The sequence below is a fragment of the Callorhinus ursinus genome, unplaced genomic scaffold (assembly GCF_003265705.2).
Source record: "Callorhinus ursinus isolate GAN/ISIS: 27379988/994484 unplaced genomic scaffold, GSC_fseal_2.0 scaffold27, whole genome shotgun sequence".
Taxonomy (NCBI): domain Eukaryota; kingdom Metazoa; phylum Chordata; class Mammalia; order Carnivora; family Otariidae; genus Callorhinus; species Callorhinus ursinus.
The window spans coordinates 22,436,842-22,458,992 of NW_027397089.1; the positions used below are offsets into that span (position 1 = coordinate 22,436,842).

Consider the following 22,151-nt stretch of genomic DNA (forward strand, 5'->3'; position numbering starts at 1 on the left):
TGATACCGATGTGTTGTGCAACAAGCGCAGCCCAAGTGTTCACAACCCTGACTAGAGATCACTTGAGGGGTTGGTTAAAAGTAAAGATGCTCAGACCCTCCCAGTGTCCTTCCCAGGAGTGATGCTGAAGTGGGGCCCTGGTATGAGTGGTTTTTAAATGCTTGCCACTTGCGCTAACGGGCAGCCAGAAAAGGAAACACCATGTCCCTTAACCCCATTCAGTAGGATGAATGGTGATTTCAATTCAACATGGTTATAAAGCCACAGCTCATCTTGTTCAATGATATACAAACAAAACCCCCTGCATTACAGCACATTATAACACCCCAATATTGCCTAAGTTTTCAAAAAAGATTAGAAAATGAAAAGAAACCCAAAATATAACTTTTTAGAACTTCCTTGGATAGGCTCCAATGAGTCTGTTCTACAAAGAAAGTATCCCAAACGAGTCTCCTGGTCTTCACTTCTTTGGGGGCCTAGATATATCGTATTGTGGGACATTATTACACGAATTGTGAATTTCTCTCATTCTTGGGCAAGTGTGACACTTTACCTAGTGGTTCCAGAGATTTCATCTGCATACATAAAGACTTGTTGTCTGCCTTCGGCTCAGGTCATGATCCCAGGGTACTCGGATCAAGTCCCACCATCGGGCTCCCTGCTTGGCGGGGAGCCTGCCTCTCCCTCTCCCACTCCCCCTGCTTGTGTTCCCTCTCTTGCTGTGTCTTTCTCTCTGTCAAATAAATAAATAAATAAATAAATAAATAAATAAATAAATAAATCTTTTAAATATATATATTAAAAAGAAATAAAATAAATAAAATGCAGTTTTCTGTATTTACCCCTCAGAAATGCACATTAGTAAGTTTGGAGTAATAAGGAGAAATCTCCATTTACTTAACAAGCAATCCGGAGATGCAGGTAGTTTCATGCGTCTCAGAGAAGCTTTGCTTAGAGATATTACAACTTACTAATTCACCAAGGGCTTGGGAGTGTGTACGATAAGGTAAGAGATGTTTTTATATTTAATTTGTACTACAGTGGTTTCCAAAGTGTGGTTCTTGGACGAGTAGCATCAGCACCACCAGGGAATTTCTTACAGAAATGTGAATTCTAGCCCCCTTCTGGACTTATGGAATCAGAAACTCATGGTGAGGCCCCACAAAAGTATTTTAACCAGCCCTCTCGCTGATTCTGATATACTCTTAAATTTGAGAACCACTAGTCAAACCATCCCATCCTCCTTGATGGCTTTTTGGTGTAGCTTCTCCTTGTTCTTAGAATTTTTGTCTCATCCTCCTAACACGTCTTTAGGAAGGAAGCATGCCCCATGCCTATATATCAACATGTGGGGAAATGCATGGTATTTGAAATTACAAGACCTGGATGGGAATCCCAACTCTTGTCAATTACTAGGAATAAAACCATGCATAAATCGTTTTACTCTCTTAGTGAGTTCCTCATTAAACATTAGAAAGGAAGGGAACATTTACCTAGTAGAGTCAAGAACTTTGATTGAAGCTTTACTCTTTTGTCAGCTGCAGTTGGCATTACTTGTAATTTATAGATGAGAAAACAGAGACACAGAAGACTCAGAAAGGTGAACATGCTTGCCTTAGCCAGACCCATTGGACACAAACCCTTTGGCAGTGTTTCTTTATCTGCAGAATGTGGATAATGACTCCATGAGTTTGTGGTAAGGGTTAAATAAGGCACTGGAATTTTAAAAGACTTGTGAAAGGCAAATATTATGTTTCTATTTATTATCTTAGTAGCATAGTAGGTTGGGTGGAATCAGCACACCCAAAGAAAAGATGAAACCAGAGGCTCCATCCAGCCAGGTGATTCGGTGATTTGATTCCCTGGGTTCTCCCCTAACTCAGGCATCCCAGGTGACCTGGAGTGGAACAGGTGCAGCTCTGCTGTCAAAGGGTGAGGGGAGAGGCCTTGCCCAGAGAGGAGCACAGAGACACCGCTTCTGTCTTTTGCCATGAAGGGCCTTCAATTTTCAGGTGAGCTTTGGTGATGAGAATCCTGCAGCTATTTTCAGGAGCTTTAAAAAAAAAAAAAAAAATCTCTGCCTGCTTCTCTCTCTGCTCATGTCATGCTGCGGTCCAAAGCATGAGTGCTAGACAGGCCAGTGCTGTCTGCAGGACATGTGGCATATGTCCTCAGGGCTATAGTGGAGGGGACTGGATCCCTGCAAGAAATGCTTGCAGATGTGTCTCACCAGAAAAAGCCAGGTGTCTTCTCCAGCGTCCTAAGAGGAAATGCAGAGTAACACAAACTTCTGTCTGCACTACTGTAAATGCTACTTTTTTTTTTCTTTTTCCTCCTATTGGGTGTTCATCGATATACGTCTCTTGCCAAATAAATGCATTTCTAATTTCATGTTTTGAGTAGAAGACCAGTGAGTAAAACCAGATGATAAAACCATGGTTAATATTTTGACTCTTCATGTTTGTTTGAGGGACAAATTATGAAGAACAAGTAGGCTGAGGTAAGTACTTAAATACCTTGTAAAGAAATCTTTAAAGCTCTCTATATAAGCCTATTAGTTCTGTTTCTCCAAAGAAACTTGACTAATATAGAGGGACAGATATTCTAGATAAATCTTTGGAAGGTCTTGAGGTTATGAGGATCTTGGTGAGCTTGAGGGACTAAGCGAGCCACCAAAGCAACAGCATAGACTGCAAAAGGCAGAGTAACACTAGCTGAAGCTGGAGAGAGAAGCCAGTAGGAGAGTAACTTATCAAGTTATACTTTGTTCTAGTTGGCTTTGAAGATTTAATTTTGCTTCCAAAGATGACTCACCTGCTACCTAGAGAATTCTGAGGACTGTATTTAATATTTAAGATATGAAAAATGCCCAATCGGCTTTAGTCTTTATTGCTGTCTTATACTGCAGTCCTTCCAGATTCAACCAAAATGTTAGAGCCAGGCACTGAGATACAAAGATGAATTAAACATAATCCAGGCCTTAAGGAGAGAAACAATTAAGAGTGACAGGATTTTAGTAACATCATAGAAATATATACAGAACTATGTCATTGGGAGGCAGACATCATTATTTCTAATCTACCAATAAGGAAACTGAAATTCATGAGGCTAAAGTCACTGGCATATTTATGCAGAATTGCAAGTAGGACAGGAAAATGTAGCCCTTATTTTGGAGGGCCGTGCTTGTTCTTCTCCTCCCTCTCACCTTTAACTCTCCTTCTTGCCCACTCATATTTAAGAAGTGTGGGCTCTAGAGGAATTTGACATTTGGGGATTATAAAGAAGACGAAAGAGACAAAAGAAAGCAAAGAGAAAAAGACACCTAATTTGCCATCCCGGAACTAGTCTTTTGGAGCCAGGGGCTGCACTCGGGAGTGGGGAAGCGCTCCTGGTGCGCTGCACAGCACTTCCGGTTGCACCGCACTTCCGGTTGCAGAACACCAGAGCCAAGGGCGCCTTCCTTGGAAGGCAGTGTTTTACGTTCTGCTTTGGGTGGCATAAAAACTAATGAATGGGAGTTAGTTCTGTTAATTTGTGTATACCGTCTTGAATGTTTGGACATTTCATAAGTATTTAGCAAAAAAAAAAGTTTAAAGATTCATGATATGGATTCCAGCTCAATAAAGATGAAAAATGGTCTAGCTACCCTGCCCCACGTCTGCTCTGCCCCACATCTACGTTTTACTGCCGGCTGTGGAAAAGACCAACGGTACTGAGGATAAATGGAGGATAAATGGATTATCAAGAAAATCAATCCTCAAGGAGAGTTTAACAGAAATGGGAAAAAAAAAATAAAAAACCCTCTCTTTTGTGTTTCCCATCGTCTAAGAGCCGTCTTTACAGGCATCCAGCGGAATACAGTCCGCTTCATTTTCCCTGACTCATGCCCTATCCTGCAATTGTCAATGAATGTCAGCAAAACAATGAAAACCTAAATTTTTCTGCCAGCTAGCCTGTTACTGTCGTTTTAAGTAAAATTTACTCCGAATAGGCAATAATGCTATTTAGTGGTTTTCAAAGGACTTATTCAACAGTCACAACCTAAGATGTAATTGTTATTATATCTGAGAGGAAAGGAAGTCAGAATTTCATCTGAACATAAGACAGATTGGCTCATGTCACAGAGCTAGTGAAGTGGCAGCCCTGAGATTTGAGCCCTATTTCCTGCCTCAAGATCTTCTAGTAAGCTCCAAGGGGCTCCCAGAGTTCCTTGAGTGGCCCTTTTCTAATCTGTGCTTTTATAGTTAATTTAGTTCTTAGCAGAGTTACCTAGTCCTCGAGCTGAAACCTTCTGTCCTATCAGAAGCTACTGTTCTTTCACTATTTTTGAGCATAAACTATGTTGTCAGGCACGGTTCTGACCAGTTCATGTAAATCAGTGAACAAAACAGTTTCTGCCTTTGTGGAACTTAGATTCTTGTGAGAAGACTTAAAAAAAAAAAAAGTTAAAAGGTGATCTGTGCTGGGCACCTGTGTGGTGCAGTCAGTTAAGCACACCAGACTCTTGATTTCAGCGCAGCTCCTGATCTCAGGGTCATGAGGTTGAGCCCCACGCTGAGCACAGAGTCTGCTTGTTGCTTCTCCTTCTCCCTCTGCCCCTCTCCTCCTCCATCACTCCCCCATCCCCCTGTTTGCATGTGCACGTGCTCTCTCTCTCAAACAAATAAATATATCTTTAAAAAAAAAAAAGGTGATCTGCGTTAAGTGAAGAAACAAGCATGGTAGGAATGACTGGGAGAGTGGCAAGTAGGTGCAGGTTGCTGAAATACTTAAGAGGGGGCTCAGGGGGGTCCTGAGATGACAGCAGAACAAAGATTTGGAGAGAGTTAGCTAATGCCAGCCCCTAAAATACAGCCTGTTACTTTTAGCCTCTGAACACCCAGCAAGAGGTAATCAGCACGCTTTCACTGAATGATCTGAGGTAACCTTGAACCTACTTAGAAGTGTAAAAATAGAAAATGCACTTCAACGCTCCACCCAAGATCTCAAGATCATTTTATTCAAGTTTTAGGTGCTTAAGTACCTCTCAGCCAAAATCATAAAGATCTTAGATAAACACCCTGCCAGGCTGAAAACAGAACTGTCAAAACAAACTGTCCAACACGCTGTTGGTCACACACCAACCAGAATTTAGGGCTTGTTGAAACAATGGCATATTGAATTGTCACCTGACTACTTCTAGGGGTGATCACTTCCTGCTGCATCAAATATGGAGAATAATCTGCACGTATATTTATGAAGTACCGAAGTGTCCATAACTGTAATAATAGAAAGTGGGAAAAAATGGTCCTATGACCTAACAGGCCAATCAGGCTCACATCACCACAGCCTCTCACAGCCTTTGAGACAGGGACTCTTTGGTGTTTCTGGAGTTTTTGTTGTTGTTGTTTTTAAGCATGTACCAAAGTGAGAAAAACAAGCTCCATAGCCGTGTGCTACAGGCCAGAGCTGACCAAACTTCACACCTAACACAGTAATATCGAGGTAAACAGAAGGGCTGGTGAGGAGGTGGGTGGCAGGCAAGAGATAGGAAGGAAATAGGTGGTTACTCAGGGTTGCACTGAAGTGACAACGTGGACTTAGAGCCACCCCAGGCCAAAATGGGCCAGTTTCTGAAAATAATTGGTGGTTTCATGCAGGGGATAAAAAAACAAACAAAAAAACACGAAACAACTATGAATGCTTGGAGCGTGTTCAAATCTGTCAGAGTAAAAAAGATCCAAAAGAAAACACAGCTAGGAATAGTTGATTAAGTTCTGTGAACACTGGATGGAATCAATGTATCAACTCGTTTATTTTCCAGAAGTGACTGAATTTGTTCTTTACAGCTGACTTGCGCCGTATCCATGTCATACCATACCTACATTTGCTTAATGATAAAAAGACAATGTCAAACTGCTTAATAAATGTAACATTTCCATAGCAACCGGCAATAAAATATCGTGTTCGAAGGGTCACTGTAACAGAGGACTGTGCACCACCCACTTTGGGGAGCACCGCTCACACTTGGCCATGAAGGCATAACCAGGAGTGGCCCAAGGCAGTGCACGTGCTTGCCTAGCTACCCCTGTGCTTTTAAGTGCACAGTGCTTTAAAGGAAGAGAACGATTCTGCATGGAGCCAGAAAAAATGGAATAAAGCAGTACAGTCTGCCAGCCCAAAGTGGCATTTTTTCTCGTTGTCACCCACACAGAGCTGTACTGGGGCATGCTGTCTGGATGACACAGGTGTTGTCTCTCTTGATGGGGGGGAACAAACTTCAATTTTTTTTTTTTTTTAAACTTAGGAGTAGCACCATATGTTTTGTCCACTGGGAAACCTGAGACAGTGAGAGAAGGAACCATCAATCAATCAGTCAGGACAAATGTGCATGAAGCAAGGCTATCCTTGGGAAGCCGACATCTAGGCTCACCCAACATACTAGTATTTGAGATCGTTCTACCAGAATACAGCAAAGGACTCACTCATCTCTGCTGCTGAGTCATACTGGCCTCCAAGGCAAGAATGGGCTTTCTGACACATCATTCAACCTTGGTCTCCAGAAGGATGGATCAGGGCAAGTCAATCTTACCTGGCACATGAGGCCAAGGTTAATGAAAAGACATTTCCTAAAGTGTTTTTAGTTCAAGACTGACACAATTGCCTGAGGCTACAGAGCAGCTTTAAAGCTTCACTAGCAGGAAACACAGGAGACACACTTGGGAGATACTGTTCACGAAAGAGCATCAGACCGAAATTACAGCACTCAAGTATCTGGTCTGGCTCTGAACTTAGCTAGGTTATTCAATTTCATGGGGACACCTGGGTGGCTCAGTCGGTTAAGCGTCTGCCTTCGGCTCAGGTCAGGATCCCAGGGTCCTGGAATCACGCCCCGCATCGGGCTCCCTGCTCGGCGGGAGGCCTACTTCTCCCTCTCCCGCTCCCCCTGCTTGTGTTCCCTCTCTCTGACAAATAAATAAAATCTTAAAAAAAAAAAAAAAAAGTTATTCAACTTTATGGACCTATAGAATCAGAAGACTGGTCTAAAATGGCATGAAATGTCCCACCCAAGGAGCAATTTTCCCCACCAGGAATATCCAGAGATGAGGAGGACTGAAATAAAAGGCCACCTCGGGGAGAACCTCCAAACTTAACTACTTTGGTTGAGCAATGGCCCAAGTCTCCTGCGCTACAGGGACTGTCTGCAATGTGTACAGAGAGCTGGGATCTGCCATGTATTTGTTAGCTTTTAAACATTCACCTAATCTCATCCCTAGCTAGTGGGTTAGGTCTGTTTGTTTCAAAATACAATTTGTATCATAATTCAAATATGAGCTCCCAGTTGACTTTATCAGAAACAACATCCTGATGTTTTTCTGTCCATACTGACACGTGTTCATTTTTAAGGCTTTGATGTCAAAATCCAAATTCCTGTGAGCTTTCCATAATTCTCTGCGTGTTGTGCTTGTGGGGCTTGGGCTTCTTCCTTTTCTCTCAATCCTGACTTAACTTTCTCAGTCAGTGCAGTGGGCAGGGTTTGGTGGTGGTTGGAATCCTGCCATGGATCTTTTGTAACCACCTATTTCTATCCATCTGGTGACTGTGATATAATCCATAAAAGTCTAGAGATAGACACCATCTGGACACATGGCTGCAAGAGATGAAAGAGGATTAGAGATGGCCTTTAGGGTTAAAAAAAAAGGACTTTCTACTACTTCCTTGGTTTTTCATTGTCTCATAACTTTGCACCCTCACTGCCCACCCACATTTTGGTTCCAAATGAATGAATGAGAGACTCTCATATGGTCAGGAGACATCAAGCTTGTTCTGATCCCAGGAGCCTTACCTATGTGCCATTTGCTACTCTGCAACATGGTGGCCTCACAATGACCAAGACGTGACAGAGAGAATAGGTCTGGTTGGGACTCAGAACAAAACCGGGGACAGAGAGCAATGCCTCTGCACCTTCGGCGTGCAGCAGAATCAGGAAGAGCTGGTGAACAACACAGACTCCTACGCTGAGATTCTGAGTCAGCTAACTCTGGGACGAGGCCTAGACATCTGCACTTTTAATAAGCACACCCCCACCTTACCCCTTATAGTCTCACCCAGGCAGCGTTCCATCTTCAGCTTTGAGAAATGCATAAAGCAATGACAAAGCCTTACCTGTGGAGCAGAAAAATCACACACACACATCACCCACACCGCGGGCACGCTCCCCCACCACACTGACCTCTCAATAGCAGCTCCTGGCCAGGAAAGAGCTAAGTAAACCTGTCTACGTCTGACCATGCGCAAACATTCATTTCCAACAGCCACCCTCACTCGAGCTTTTCTGCTCAGAGTCCACACGCCATCTCTTCACAGGTACGGTCAAAAAAAGCAACATCTCTGAACTCATGGCTGGTTTTCAAGGTATGCAATTATTTTATTTCCTTGGCCTGACAGCACAAACTTCATTACACAAGAATCTGCAGCTGAGAGAACAGACACAGATTTCTCCCACAGGAAGGACCCTTTTCATTAGCAGAGATGAACTGAAATGTCATGTCTGAGTGCGATGCCTGCTCCCCACGCCCGCCCACAAAATCCCCAAAGTGAAAATAATCAGAATCCATAGAATCCCCATGAAGTATTAAGTCATCCCCTCAAACCTGTTTAACTAGCAGCTGCAGTACATGAAAACCTAAGTCAGGAGGCAGCTGGTCATCACTTAGCAGATCTGTGTGCCTGGGACCGAAGGGGCAGCAACAGGGAGCAAGAATCCTGGCTGAGTGGGAGGCGCAGACGATCTGTCTCACCTCGTACCTGCCCCTTCCGTATATAAGACATCTCCGTCCCTACACGTGGAGCAAAGTTTGGGAAGTGCTGGAGGAGTGGTTTTATAGCCCGTAATTGGAAACGGTTGTGGCTCACTGAAGTCCCACGCAGGTGTGGGATAAGGGGCACCAGAGAGAGAGCAGGTTAGACAGAGATGCTCGGCTTAGTCAATTCCAGTTTAATGCTACCAAAACTATCTTCAAAACCACACCATCCCTCATGCCTGGCCCCTGTCTTCTTCCAGTGGTGAGAGAGCTCCATCTCAATGTCGGCCTGATGTCAATCAACCAGCACCACTGGGTGGTGCTGTGATGTCTCGGGATGCATGTGGGATTATGACAGGGATGGGGAGGAGTGGAGACAGGCCGGGGTCACAATGCTTTAATTACAATGGGCTTCCTTTGGTCCCTAGGAATGAAAAGCCAGAAAGTAGTCCTAAAACACCCTCATCCCCTTTCCCTACCTGTCTTGTGCAAACGTCAAAAATAGAATCTCTGCCCGAAGAGGAAAGAGAGCAGGAAGTTACTGGTGGTCCACAATCATCTCTGGCCCCAACTTGCCCGCCTCCTGCCTCTTCCGTGAAGTCACACAAAAACCAATTCACAGAAATGTTGTGAAATTAAATCGTCTTCATTCCTCTATCAAAGCCAATCCAACGCCTCTGTCCTGACATACTTTCTCCCTGGGCTGAGGAAGCAGCAGAAAATATCAATTGAGCGTGTGAAAATATGATGACGGTGTGTGCAGTGTAGTGTTTCCAGATGTCTTCCCCTTCTGTCTCCTCCACGGTGGGAGCCCTCCCTCTCTTTCCCCAAGTCCCACACACACCCCTCCCCCTACCCCGAGTCCAGGTGCTCCCATCTGCTGGGCTTCCAACACTCACTTCCCATAGACACTCTCGTCACTGTAGGCCACATACAGAAAATAGTCTTCCTCATGGTTGTCCTGAGGGAAGAGACAAGAGGAAAACATCACATTCATTATCTTCAGGATTCTGAGCCTCACACAACGTAGGTAGGTATGCAAGGCATCATGAGCCTCCACTGAGAAAAGAATAAAGAAGTGACAGGAATTCAACTTTTGAGTTCACAAAAAATCTTCAAAGAGAACATCCACACATATAGATAACCAGGGATAAGAACATGACCCTTAAAAAAGCTCATTCTAGCAAGAGGAACACACATACAAAAAATAACATACACTACAATATCCACTAGCAGGGATTATAGGCTATGGAATAAAAATGAGATTAAGAGATTGTTAGAAGAAGTTTACACAACTCACAGGGCACAATAAGAAGGCAATACCATGTGAAATCCTTTAAGGAATAATACAACCATAAAATTGGGTGACACAGCATGAGCAAGTCCTTTACAAGAGTTTTCTCATTAGATCCTGACAGTTTACCAATTAAACCAAATGAAGTCAGCAAATTACTCTCTCCAACTGAGTTTATCAATTAAGACAAATGAATCAATTGAAAGGCTTTACCCTGTAAATTTAAATTGCATTCTACTTGGAATTTGCAATCAGAAACAATTTCTTGCTGTTTCAATAAAGACAATCCAAGATTAGAACCCTAGAAGGCAAAACTGAGAATTCAAGAAGAATGAATCTAGTAAGCTGCTCAATCCCTAGAGGCCGAGTGACATTTTAACTGCCCAGAGCCTTACACCGGGATGTGTAAGGGGATACAGGGAAGTAACACCTCTTGCCCCACTTCCCAGGTGTGTTATCAACAGACCCCGGAACAAAGGCTAGAGAACACGAGACCGCATGGTGTTGTTGTGACCAGGACACTTACCTCATACAGCTGGCCCATGGTAGCGCTAGTGGGAGGGATAGTGTTGTTGACAAAGAAGAACAAGGCGTCCTCGGGCCTCAGGTGGATCCTCTTCCGGATTAGGAAGTAGAACTGGCCAACTGGATAAAGGAAGGTTTTAGAAAAGGAAGACGATTAGGAAAAACAAGGCGGGGGGGGAAGACCCAGAAAACAAAACAGAACGAAACAAAACCTCTACTGCACCTGCTTTAAATAAAATCTCAGCAGAGCCAAATACTGTCCTATAGCTTTAGAAATAGAATGTGCAACTCAAAGAAGCCTCCATATTCCCTGACATGCCACTGAGAAGCTTATTCTTCAATCCTTTCCCACTGTACTCAATTTTCAGACATACTGTTAGCATCCCCACTCAAAGCTTGAGGACGACTTTGAGGGAATCCTATGTACATCCAGACCAAAATACTCTCTAATTGTTGTCTAAATGGCATCTGAAATGCACTTCCATCCCCATTCCCACCTTATGACAAACACGTGACGGGGACAGGTCTACTGGACTCCAGTAATCTCAGCATGGTCGCTCATCCCAAAGTCTGGGCAGTAAGTGGGGTTCAACGCTGCACCTTCTACCAAACATACTGAAAAAGTTCTAGAAGACTGATATTCAAATCTAACAACCCTGGGGCAAATACGTCTACAAAATCTTTGCAGTGTGTTTCTGGATTCCTGGTTATTCCAGTAACGATCATTAAGGTGAACAATATATTCTTTGTAATCCCAAACAGTATCTACAAAACGTATTACCAAATATGAGGAGACAAAGTATTCAGCTGCGAATCTCTAAAACGTAATCTGCCCTCTGACTTTCCTTTTGGAATAAACTGATATCACAATAACAAAGCAGATTCTAAGTAGTTTAAAACACAGACATCTGGCCATTGCTTTCAATGTTGTGCATTCTGCTGTGTCTAAATCACACAAGGCGTTGTGATGGGAAATGCATGAGGGAACTGGCAATGGAGAAGAACGGCTGAGTCACTCCGGTCTGCATTCCACCCCACCCCCACCCCCCCACCCCCCCACCCCCCGCTCTCTGGAGAATCCCACCCACTTTCTTCAACTCTACTTCCTCTCAATCCCACAATCCCATGCACACAGGAGGTACGAAAGAGGCTCCAGGATGGGAAAGAGGGCCTGCGGAGGGAAAAAGCATTACCTGTGAGATCAGAGGGCACCAGGTACTTCCTCTTGTCCAGATCAGGCACCCTGGCCTTAGGAGCCTTCTCCACAATCACCTGGGAGGGAGGAAAGTGAGGATGAAAAATAAAGAATCTAATCTAGTATTTTTCCTTCCACATCCTACGGTTGCCCTATTTGAAGTGCATTTGTCTAGACCCATTAAAATGTTCCCATTTCTCATTCTCCTTTACCTCTTACAAAACCTGTGGGAACATGGGCTTCCTGAGTAAGATTACAGTTCTCTTACTGCAACAAGAAGAGAATGGAGGGCATGTGACGAAAAGTAAAGAGAACCTTGAGTTTAAGTAATTACAAGTTACCTGTCAGGTATAGGATCTATACTTCCTTGTATTTAATGAGAGCATCAAGAGGACTGTGCATTGAGCAGGACTTGAGGCTTGAAGCTTTTAAATGAAAGGGAACACATTAAAATAGTGAAAAACATTATTTTGTGTTTCTGGAGAAAAAGAATCCTTAACCAGGAAGATCAGAGGGGCATGATCCCACTAAAAACTTAAAAATGAAAAATGGAGAAAAAAATGTGAATCAGAAATTTAAAAGAAAAAGTAGGAAGAGGTTCAGGGAGAGACCAGTGAAGGCCCAACAACGAGGATGGACAGGAGGCAGCAAGTTAATAAAATCAAAGGGAAAGAGAGAGAGCCTAGCACTGTGTCTCAAAGGAACCCTGGGAGCTGCCAGCTCCCATCAGTCATAAGTGATGGAAACCACAAAAAGAGAGCAGAAAAAGAGGGCAATAAAACATACTGCAGATAAAACATCCAGACAGGACCGCAGGCTTTGGAGGAGGAACGGGGGGGGGCCATGGGGGAGTTGGGTAATCATTAAGGCCTTGGCTTACCAGAAAATATTTTAGGTTTCCAAGAATCCCAACTCTACTCGTGGGCCCTAGGTAAGATGCTTTTCCTCTATGGTGCTCAGGTTTGTTTTTTTTTTTTTGTGCAATGTGGCCCATATTCCACAGGGCCTTTTACAAAGTTTAAGCCTAGACAATCCGTTCCTACCCGCAATGTTGCAGGTTTTCAATACATTGTAGCTATCAAGATACTTTAATATCTCAAGAAACCCTCCCCTCTCGAGGTATGACACATCTATTCTTCTGGATGGTAGCTAAGAGATAAGGTGGGGCCAAACTAAAACTGAGTTATGTGAGCAGTCAGGGTACTTGATTGCATTGGTAACACCAATGGTCCAGCTGGAAGGGGCTTCAGAAATCACTTACACCAACCCTTTTTTGTAAACTGGACACTTCAGGACATCAAGATTAAGGAGCCTGCCCAGACCTAGAACAAAATCTCACAACTCAGAGAGCAGAGCTCTTCTTCCTATGTCACAACTACAAAGGTCACAGGCTGAGCACCTGATGAGCAGTTGGGAGGCTTAGTTTCTGGTTAAAACCCAACTGGAGGAACCATGAGATCTGACTGATGGTTCTAACAGCTTACAAATTATCACAGAGGTAAAACATTTTTTCTTACATCAAACAATGAGCAGGAGAATAGGGAGGATGAGTTGAAATATTCTGGGTGAATGCATGTAAATGGCTGAAACGGGAAGGGCTTAGTTTTGAAGAAATACCTGGGAATTTTAACTAGATTTAGGAACAGGTACATTTCAGAGTTTGTGACTGAGGCAGAGCTACTGCGACAGAGCCTCAGACTTAGAGTTCTGAGTAAAAGGTAGTCACTGATGCTGTCTAGCATCATACGACTCTGACCTTTTGAAGGCCACGATGTTTTTTCTTGGTTTCCAATACCTAACAGTGTGAGGTACACAGTGCCTCCTTAATCGTTTAATAGAACTGTATTAGAAACTGAGAAACAATATGGCATGGAGGATCCAACAACCAGAGTTCGAATCTCAGCTCTGCCACACACCAGCCACAAGAAACCTTTAGGAATACTTCATTTCTCCGTGCTACATCTGTAAAACGGGATTATAATGGTGTGAGGATTAAGTGAATAAAGTCAGAGCATGTACAATACTGCCAGATACAGAGTAAACTATCAATCAATGAAAGTTGACATTTTTAAATATTCTAAGCAAGCAGGACTGCTATCAGCACAATTGGGGGAAACTTTTGAAGCAGTCACCCAAGGTCCAGAGACTAAACACGTAATTTGCAAAGGATCATTAACTGGGTGAGTAACAGAGCTAGCTCTCCTTTTTAGCCGAACACCCTTGTGTGCAATTCCAGGTGAATGGAACAGCCCTAAGGTCTTCTTGCTTCCTTATGAAGGACTGCACGGGGTTTCTACTGCGGGCATAAAGCCCAAGATGCTTCCAGTAGCCGTAACACGATGAAAATTGGGTAAGGATTGAAGAGTCCCAAAGGGTACCTGCGGGTCAAGAACTGACACCAGATAATCACAATTACTTTACCTGTACATAATATGTAATGTTTATCCTAATATCCCTGCCTGAAGATAGCACAATCTGAAAGTCTCTGCTCTTCCATTTCCAAAACGCAAGGGTTGTTGTTCCCCCTACCACACTCAAAAGTCTTCGGCCTTCCAATCCAGCTGCGCAGCCTACATTACAGAAAAACCAGGCAAGTGGCGGGGGAGGGGGTGACGGAAAAAGCGCCCGGATGCAGAAAGCTACCTTAATGTTTCCTCTGTATCTTCTGACTGCAGGCACTAATTTTAACCACATAAACCAGCTTCCAAAACGGAAAGAAAAAGGCCTCACTCCTTCATCATTTTGTACAGGTACAATGTGATCGAGTAAGTACCGGTGGGAGACGCGCTGCATCCATAAATGCCCCTGGAGCCAAGAATGATGAGGCAATCGGGCTGTTGCGCAGAGAACGTGACCTTGTTTTCTGGGCCAGACCTGTCTTGTGGCGCCCCCTCCCCTCCCCCCCAACACACACACGCTTTTCTACTTCTTATGGACTAAAGAAAGGATCCATTGGTTTCTGAACCCTTCCCTCCCAAACCCAATGTTACGAGGGCCAAAGTCGACTTAAGGGAGAAGCACCTAAAACAGAAATCGATGGACGCAAACCTCATTGCATCAAGTTATTTCCAGAACAATTTCCCTGGGATCTTAAAGGGAACAAATGTAGGGTCCCAACCTGATCCTTCTCTCACGAAAGGGCCACATTTTGAACACCTACACATCCTCTGAATACTGCTGAGTCACTCAAACGTAGGCTCCGCTCTAAAGATGCGGTCAGTTGTAAAGATGACGGGCCCTGGGGAGATGGGTTTTAAAAGATCTGCAGTGAGAACGTCCATTCCATTGGCTGTCCTAGCAGTGAAGGGCGTTCAGGGCTCAGTCATCATAGAGACCACCCTTCTTCGGTACCTAAGGGCAGCCATCACGACGCCCCCGTTTCCCCCCACCCCCGCTAACCCCCTTCCCTCCCCCTCCCCGTTCCCCATTACACTCACAGGGACCCTGTCCGGATATTTCTTCCGGATCTTTTCTCCTTCCTTTTTCCGATACTCAAAGGGATGGTCCTCCTTATACTGGAACTTCATGATGGACCGCAGGGTTTCTAAGATCCCCGGACGGGGTCTGCCTTCCTCGCTGATGGTTGCGTCTCTCCCGTCTCCCTTCCCTCTGCCAAATTTCAATAGGTATCAGAACCGCCCCAGAAATGTCAGCTCCCGTCGCAACGCAGCTTGGCAGAGCCTTCCGAAGGGATGTCGTGTCCCCTCGGACGCAGGACAGAGTGGATCGGGTAGAGAAATCCCAGCGGCTTTTCCCGAGAGCTGGAAGCACAAAAACAACACGGCAGCGCGTTGGTATTGTGACGTCATGACGTCCCGCCTCCCCACCCCGCCCCCCAGCGTTTGGACCGCTCCGGGTGGGGGGAAGGGCGGAACACGATCTATTTTCGAGGAGTTCTCTTTTAATCTAAACTTTCCTGAGCAGAGTTTGTTACAGACATGAAAATTTTTGACTTCGAATTTTATTGTGGCTGTGACATTAAAAATGGTTTGAATGCAAAAAATACGTTCTAAAGATATCTTCTTCCCTCTTTCTCGCTGTTTCTTGGTTTGATCCAAAAACAAACACAGAGGGCGAATATCCAGCTTTTTCCAGCTTATTGGGATCTGGAGTCTAGGGAAGGAAAGAATGGGGGTCCTGGAATTCTTTTGGTCAGTACAGAAATGAGCGGTGCTTGCATTTTGCCCTTTGCGCCTTCAGTTGCGCCGCCAGCTCTCGGGGTGCTAGGCGGGCTCCCTCCGACCCTGACCCCTCCTTCACCACGCTGGCGTCATTTTGTTTAGGTCCTTGTCGCAGTTTGCTCCTAGAGCGGCGGCATAAACAAAGCATGACTCAGGAATTTGAGGAGATGATGTATAAGGTGAAGGGCAAGCGATGTAATCAAGGTCCAGAGAAGTGCCGTCAGTCAGGACTGCTAAGGGCTTCGCTCATGTTCCAGTATAGAAATGATTCACTTTCCCCTGTTTAACTCAGAAGTTGGGCCTGTCTTCCGTAAACGAAAATATCAAGCAATTCAGGTGGTTAACTCAATACTTCTTAAACATTTCTGTTTTTATTCTGCAAAAATTCACCAGAGGATAGTATTACTTGTTAAGTGTCCCTAAGGTGAAAATAAAGTGCCCCCCGGAAGGGCTGATGGAAGAAGACTGGTGGGCTAAGTGCCATTGTCGCCTCCCTCCGGCCCTCCCCTTTCCCCACTAAGAATCAAAGGACTGAGGCCTTTCCAGCCACTGCTAATGGCAGGAATTCCAGGGACTTGTAGGGGGAAGGCAGCGAAAACTGTAAATGATACAGAAGAGAAGAGGAAGGACCACTTTGCTCCGATCGAGTCCAGGGAGCTCTGAAATATACAACGGCAGTCCCTGTCACCTACCTTCTTTTATCACGGTCTCGGTGTCTCTGGTTTAAAAAACAAACCCACAAAATTTTAAAAAAATCTAAGTTTCATCTTTGAAAAAAGGAAAATGAAGAGCATAGCTTTACTTCTGGATGTTAATTATTTTTCTCCATGGCATCTTTCAGTCCTTTCTTGCATAAAAATCCAGGAACTATTCTATTGCATTATATGTTTATAATCTTTAGTCCTTATTTTCAAAATTCAAATTACTGGCTCATTTTAGTTTTGACCCGCTATAGCTAAGATCTCTCTTTTTTTTTTTTAAAGATTTTATTTATTTATTTGAGAGAGAGAATGAGAGAGATAGCATGAGAGGGAAGAGGGTCAGAGGGAGAAGCAGACTCCCTGCTGAGCAGGGAGCCCGATGTGGGACTCGAGCCCAGGACTCCAGGATCATGACCTGAGCCGAAGGCAGTCGTTTAACCAACTGAGCCACCCAGGCGCCCTAGCTAAGATCTCTTAAAGGAAGTACTTTACAACCAGGTGAGAAAGGTAACCATGATGGAGATTAGGATTTTGAGAGTGTGGTTCTCTGATCAAATTATAGCTAGTTAAAATGCTGACTTTAACTTTTATTTTAAAAAATACCTAAGCGCAATGGCAACTTACATATGAAAAATAGTTTGAAGATAAAATTTCAGTTAATATTTCTACCTCAAAGTTTTTAAAAATGCTAATCTTAGAATATACAATTTGGCAACTTTCAAAGTTTGCTCTCTACCTTTATTATCAGCATAACATTTAAAATATGCAAACAGTAATTTTATAAATTAACACATTGAATCAGACAAAATATCCAACGGACATTCAATTTTTAACCAGAGACAAAATACTATATTAAAAACCTCACATTTCAGGAATTCTCATTCATTACTGAAAGGGATGGAAAAAGGCATAACCACTTCGGAAGACAGTTTGGTGGTTTCTTAGAAAACTAAACATACTCTTACAATATGATCCAACAATCATCCTCCTTAGTATTTACCCAAAGAAACTTAAAACTCTGTCCACATAAAAACCTACACACAGATGTTTATAGCAGCTTTATTCATAATTGCCAAAACTTGGAAGCAATCAAGATGCTTTTTGGTAGGTGAATGGATAAACATTAGCTCGTCCAGACAATGTAATATTATCAGTGCCAAGAGGAAATGAACTATCAAGACATGAAAATATCTTAAATGCATATTACTAAGTGAGAGAAGCCAATCTAAAAGGCTAAATACTGTATGATTCCAACGGTATATGACATTCTGAAAAAAGCAAAACTATGGAGAGAGTAAAAAGTTCAATGGTTGCCAGGGGTTGGGGGTCGGGGATGAAAATGCTCATATAATGATGGATACATGTCATTAAACATTTGTCCAAACCAGTATAATGTATGACACCAGAACTGAACCCTAATGTAAACTTTGGATTTGGGATGATTATGATGTGTCGATGTAGGTTCCTCCGTTGTAACAAATGTACCACTCTGGTGGAGAATACTAATAATGGGAGCGGCTATGCATGTGTGGGGGGCTGTAGGTATATGGAAAATCTCTATTTTCCTCCTAATTTTGTTGTGAACCTAAAATTGCTCCAAAAATAATAAGGTCCTGGGGCGCCTGTGTGGCTTAGCCAGTTAAGCGTCTGCCTTCAGCTCAGGTCATTATCCCAGGGTCCTGGGATCGAGCACAGCATTGAGCCCTGCTTTGAGCCCCGCATCAGGCTCCTGCTCAGCGGGGAGCTTGTTTCTCCCTCTGCCCCTACACGCCCCCCCCACCCCCGCCGGCCGCTTGTGATCTCTCTCTCTCTCTGTCTTTCAAATACATAAATAAAATCTTAAAAAAACAATAAGGTCTTTAAAAAAGCTCACATTTTCTCAAATACACATTTCAATTTTTTCTTGTTATCTAATTTTTTGTGTTCTCAAGGGTTAGAGTTTTTTTGATCTTTAATGAACACTTTCAAATAGGTAAAAAATTTCAAAAAATAGTAGGATGAACACTTATATACCCACCACCTTGATTTTTTCATTTGAAAGTAAATGTAAACTTCATGACACTTCACCCCAAAATACTCAATATAATCCTGCTAAGAATAGGAAATGTTCCTACATAATCATGATACTATTACACCTAAAAAAATTACCAATATTTTCCAACATTAATATGGAGTTTATATTCACATTTTCTCAATTGCTCTTAAAATACTTTTTTATATTTTTCCCTCAGTCAATCATTAGAATACAAAAACAGCTGGAATTGACCATATAGGTAGGTCTGATTTCTTTTTTATTCAGGATATTTTTATATTATCACATTTAAACTAATGTGTGCCAAAAAGCACATGAAAAGATGCTCAATATCACTAATCATTAGGGAAATGCATGCCACCTTACACCTGTCAGATGGGCTACTATCAAAAAGACAAGAAATAACAAGTGTTGGTGAGAATGTGGAGAAAGGGACTCTTGTGCATCACTGATGGGAATGTCAATTGGCGCAGCCACTATGGAAAACAATATTGAGTTTTCTCAAAAAATTAAAAATAGAAATACCATGTGATCCAATAATTCCACTACTGGCTATTTACCCCAAGAAAATGAAAACACTAATTTGAAAAGATATATGCACCCCTATATTTATTACAGCATTATAATAATAACCAAGTTACAGAAGTAACTTAAGTGTCTATCAATAAATAAATGGATAAAGAAGAGGGGGTATATATGCATACAATGGAATATTATTCAGCTATAAAAAAATGAGATCTTGCCATTTATGACATGTATAGACCTAGAAAGTATTATGCTAAAAGGAATAACTCAGAGAAAGACAAATATCATGTAATTTGGGAATTTAGATTCATATGGAATCTAAAAACCAGAGCAAACAAGCAAGCAAGCAAGAACAGAAACAGAATTATAAATACAGAGAACAAACTAGTGGTTTCCAGCAGGGCGGGGTTGGGGGTATGGGGAAAATAGGTGAAAGGGATTAAGAGATATAAACTTCCAGTTATGAAATAAAGAAGTCACAGGGATGAGAAGTACAGCATAAGAAATAGAATCAATAATATTGTAATAATGATTATTATGGGGTGCCTAGGTGGCTTAGTCGGTTAAGTATCCAACTCTTTTTTTTTTTAAAGATTTTATTTATTTGACAGAGAGACACAGCAAGAGAGGGACCACAAGCAGGGGGAGTGGGAGAGGGAGAAGCAGGCTTCTGCAGAGCAGGGAGCCCGATGCGGAGCTCGATCCCAGGACCCTGGGATCATGACCTGAGCCGAAGGCAGACGCTTAACCATCTGAGCCACCCAGGCACCCTAAGTATCCAACTCTTGATTTCAGCTCAGGTCATGATCTCAAGGTCGTGAGTTTGAGACTGATGTCAGACTCCATGCTGGGCATGGAGCTTGCTTAAGATTCTCTCTCTCTCTTCCTCTGCCCCCCACTCTCTGGCTCTCCTTCAATAATAATAAGAAGAAGAATATTGTAATAATGTTGTATGGTGACAGGTGGTGACTATACTTAATGTGACGAGCATAGTGTAATGCATAGAATTGTCAAATCATTATGTTGTACCCCTGAAACGAATATAACATTGTATGTCAACTCTACTTTAATAAAAAATAAACTAATGTGTAAAACCAGAATTTCAATGTAGTGATCTCAAATGAGAAATATAATAATGAAGTTCAGCAACTCATAACCATTTGCCAAATTCACTTCATATGCTTGGAATTTAAACAAAGGAGTTAGTTAATTTGAATTTTTAGATAAACTGCCATCTGCAAAACAGTGCCAACTACCATCAGGATGACTCCAATCTTTCTTGCCTCAGGACTGTGCATAGGTGGATCTTCCTTCTTAATAATTTGAATGTGCTCACTTTGCTCTGTCCCAACTGTCACTATGTTAGTTTAGTTTTATTAAAAAACAAAACTCAACTGAGTACGTTTTAAAGCTCTTATTGGCGGGATGCCTGGGTAGCTCAGTCAGGTGTCTGCCTTAGGCTTGGGTCATGATCCCAGGGTCCTGGGATCAAGTCCCTCATTGGGCTACTTGTTCAGTGGGAAGCCTGCTTCTCCCTCTACCTGTTGCTCCCCCTGCTTGTGCTCTATCTCTCTCTGATAAATAAATAAATGAAATTTCTTAAAAAAAAATAAAGATCTTATTGGCTTTATTAAGTGATCCCTGAATTGGGCAACATCCCATCTACCAGACAGAAAGGAGCTCTGAAGAGCTGTACAAAATGAAAGACTTCTTTTTTTTTTTAAAGATTTACTTTTTTTCTTTTAGAGAGAAAAATGAGAGACAGATCGCATGCACAAGCAGGAGGGGGTAGAGGGAGAGGGAGAGAAAATCTCAAGCTGACTCCCTGATGAGCAGTGTCTCACGACCCTGATATCATGAAAGCCAAAACCGAGTCGGAAGCTTAACCCACTTCACCACTCAGGCACCCCCTAAATGAAAGATTTTTATAGGCAGAAGAGGGTGGGACAAAAAAGTTATGGGAAAGAGAGGACTGTTTGTGGCAGGGTCACTTTCCTTAAGGGGAGGTGTATGAACCAGACTAAAGCTATCTTGGACTAATCTGCCATGATGATGCTCTGTGAGCACCCCCCCCTTCTTTGTTTTTGTTTAATCACACTCTAAAGTACAGCCTTGGGGCATAACATCCTTGATCTGCTTTGGAGATGCACTATTCTCAAGCCTTTTCCTCCAGGATGGCCTCCCAGCACGTAGTTCCCAGTCCCTAGGGCTATAGAAGCAGGTTTTAGGGAGGTGAGATGGGGGAATGTGCTACTCATCTTGTGGTTGCCCAAGACCGTTTTTCTTCATAGTCTCACCACGGGTCTTTCACATAGCGGCTGCAAGTTAGGCAGGCTTTTTCCATGGCAGATGAAGGCTCTCTGAGCAAATTTCCCAAAACAAATCAGCAGAAAGCACATGGCCTTTGAAACCTCATCTTTTTTTTTTTTAAGTTTTTTTTATTTATTTATTTGACAGAGAGAGAGACAGTGAGAGAGGGAACACAAGCAGGGGGAGTGGGAGAGGGAGAAGCAGGCTTCCGGCTGAGCAGGGAGCCTGATGCGGGGCTCGATCCCAGGGCCCGGGGATCATGACCTGAGCCGAAGGCAGACGCTTAACCATCTGAGCCACCCAGGTGCCCCGAAACCTCATCTTTTAAGCTCTGATGTGACACTTCTGCCTCATTTTATTCCTCAAGGCAATCACAATGTCTTGCCCAGCATCAAAGGGAGAGGACAGTAGTACCGCCCTCAGATGGGAGAAGTGTTAAAGAATTTATGGGCAGGTTTTTTAAAACCACCAATAATACTCAAACCCATTTTTTAATTAGTCTTTAATATTGTCCTTGAGAGAGAGAGAGAGAGAGAGAGACAGAGAGAAAAAGCTCATGGATGCCAGAATAAATATAACAAAGTCATATTTCATTGCATCAATTC

At 43.0% G+C, this 22,151-nt stretch overlaps 1 protein-coding gene across 2 annotated transcripts; it reads right to left on the bottom strand.

Annotated features, from left to right (window-relative positions):
• Positions 1 to 5,381: 5,381 nt before the first annotated feature.
• Positions 5,382 to 15,566, bottom strand: GABARAPL1 (GABA type A receptor associated protein like 1). Of its 2 annotated transcripts, none has more exons than XM_073877988.1 (5): positions 15,235 to 15,566; positions 11,796 to 11,874; positions 10,604 to 10,722; positions 9,683 to 9,744; positions 5,382 to 7,630 (listed from the first exon to the last, which is right to left on the bottom strand). In XM_073877988.1, exons 1-5 carry the CDS (start codon positions 15,322 to 15,324, stop codon positions 7,498 to 7,500), a joined length of 483 nt encoding a protein of 160 aa, XP_073734089.1. In that variant the 5' UTR covers positions 15,325 to 15,566; the 3' UTR covers positions 5,382 to 7,497. The 2 variants fall into 2 exon arrangements, with proteins under 2 accessions (XP_073734089.1, XP_025735450.1); XM_025879665.2 differs by lacking the exon at positions 5,382 to 7,630 and adding an exon at positions 8,384 to 9,486 and having other exon boundaries at positions 15,235 to 15,560.
• Between the last annotated feature and the right edge of the window lie 6,585 nt (positions 15,567 to 22,151).

What these genes read in the sequence shown, in the direction of transcription:
- GABARAPL1 (XM_073877988.1), bottom strand. Translation starts at nt 15,324, where the DNA reads ATGAAGTTCCAGTATAAGGAGGACCATCCCTTTGAGTATCGGAAAAAG. An exon ending in GGTGCCCTCTGATCTCACAG is followed by an intron (nt 10,723 to 11,795) that starts GTAATGCTTTTT and finishes TCCTTTATCCAG; the next exon opens with TTGGCCAGTTCTACTTCCTA. An exon ending in CCATGGGCCAGCTGTATGAG is followed by an intron (nt 9,745 to 10,603) that starts GTAAGTGTCCTG and finishes CTCTTCCCTCAG; the next exon opens with GACAACCATGAGGAAGACTA.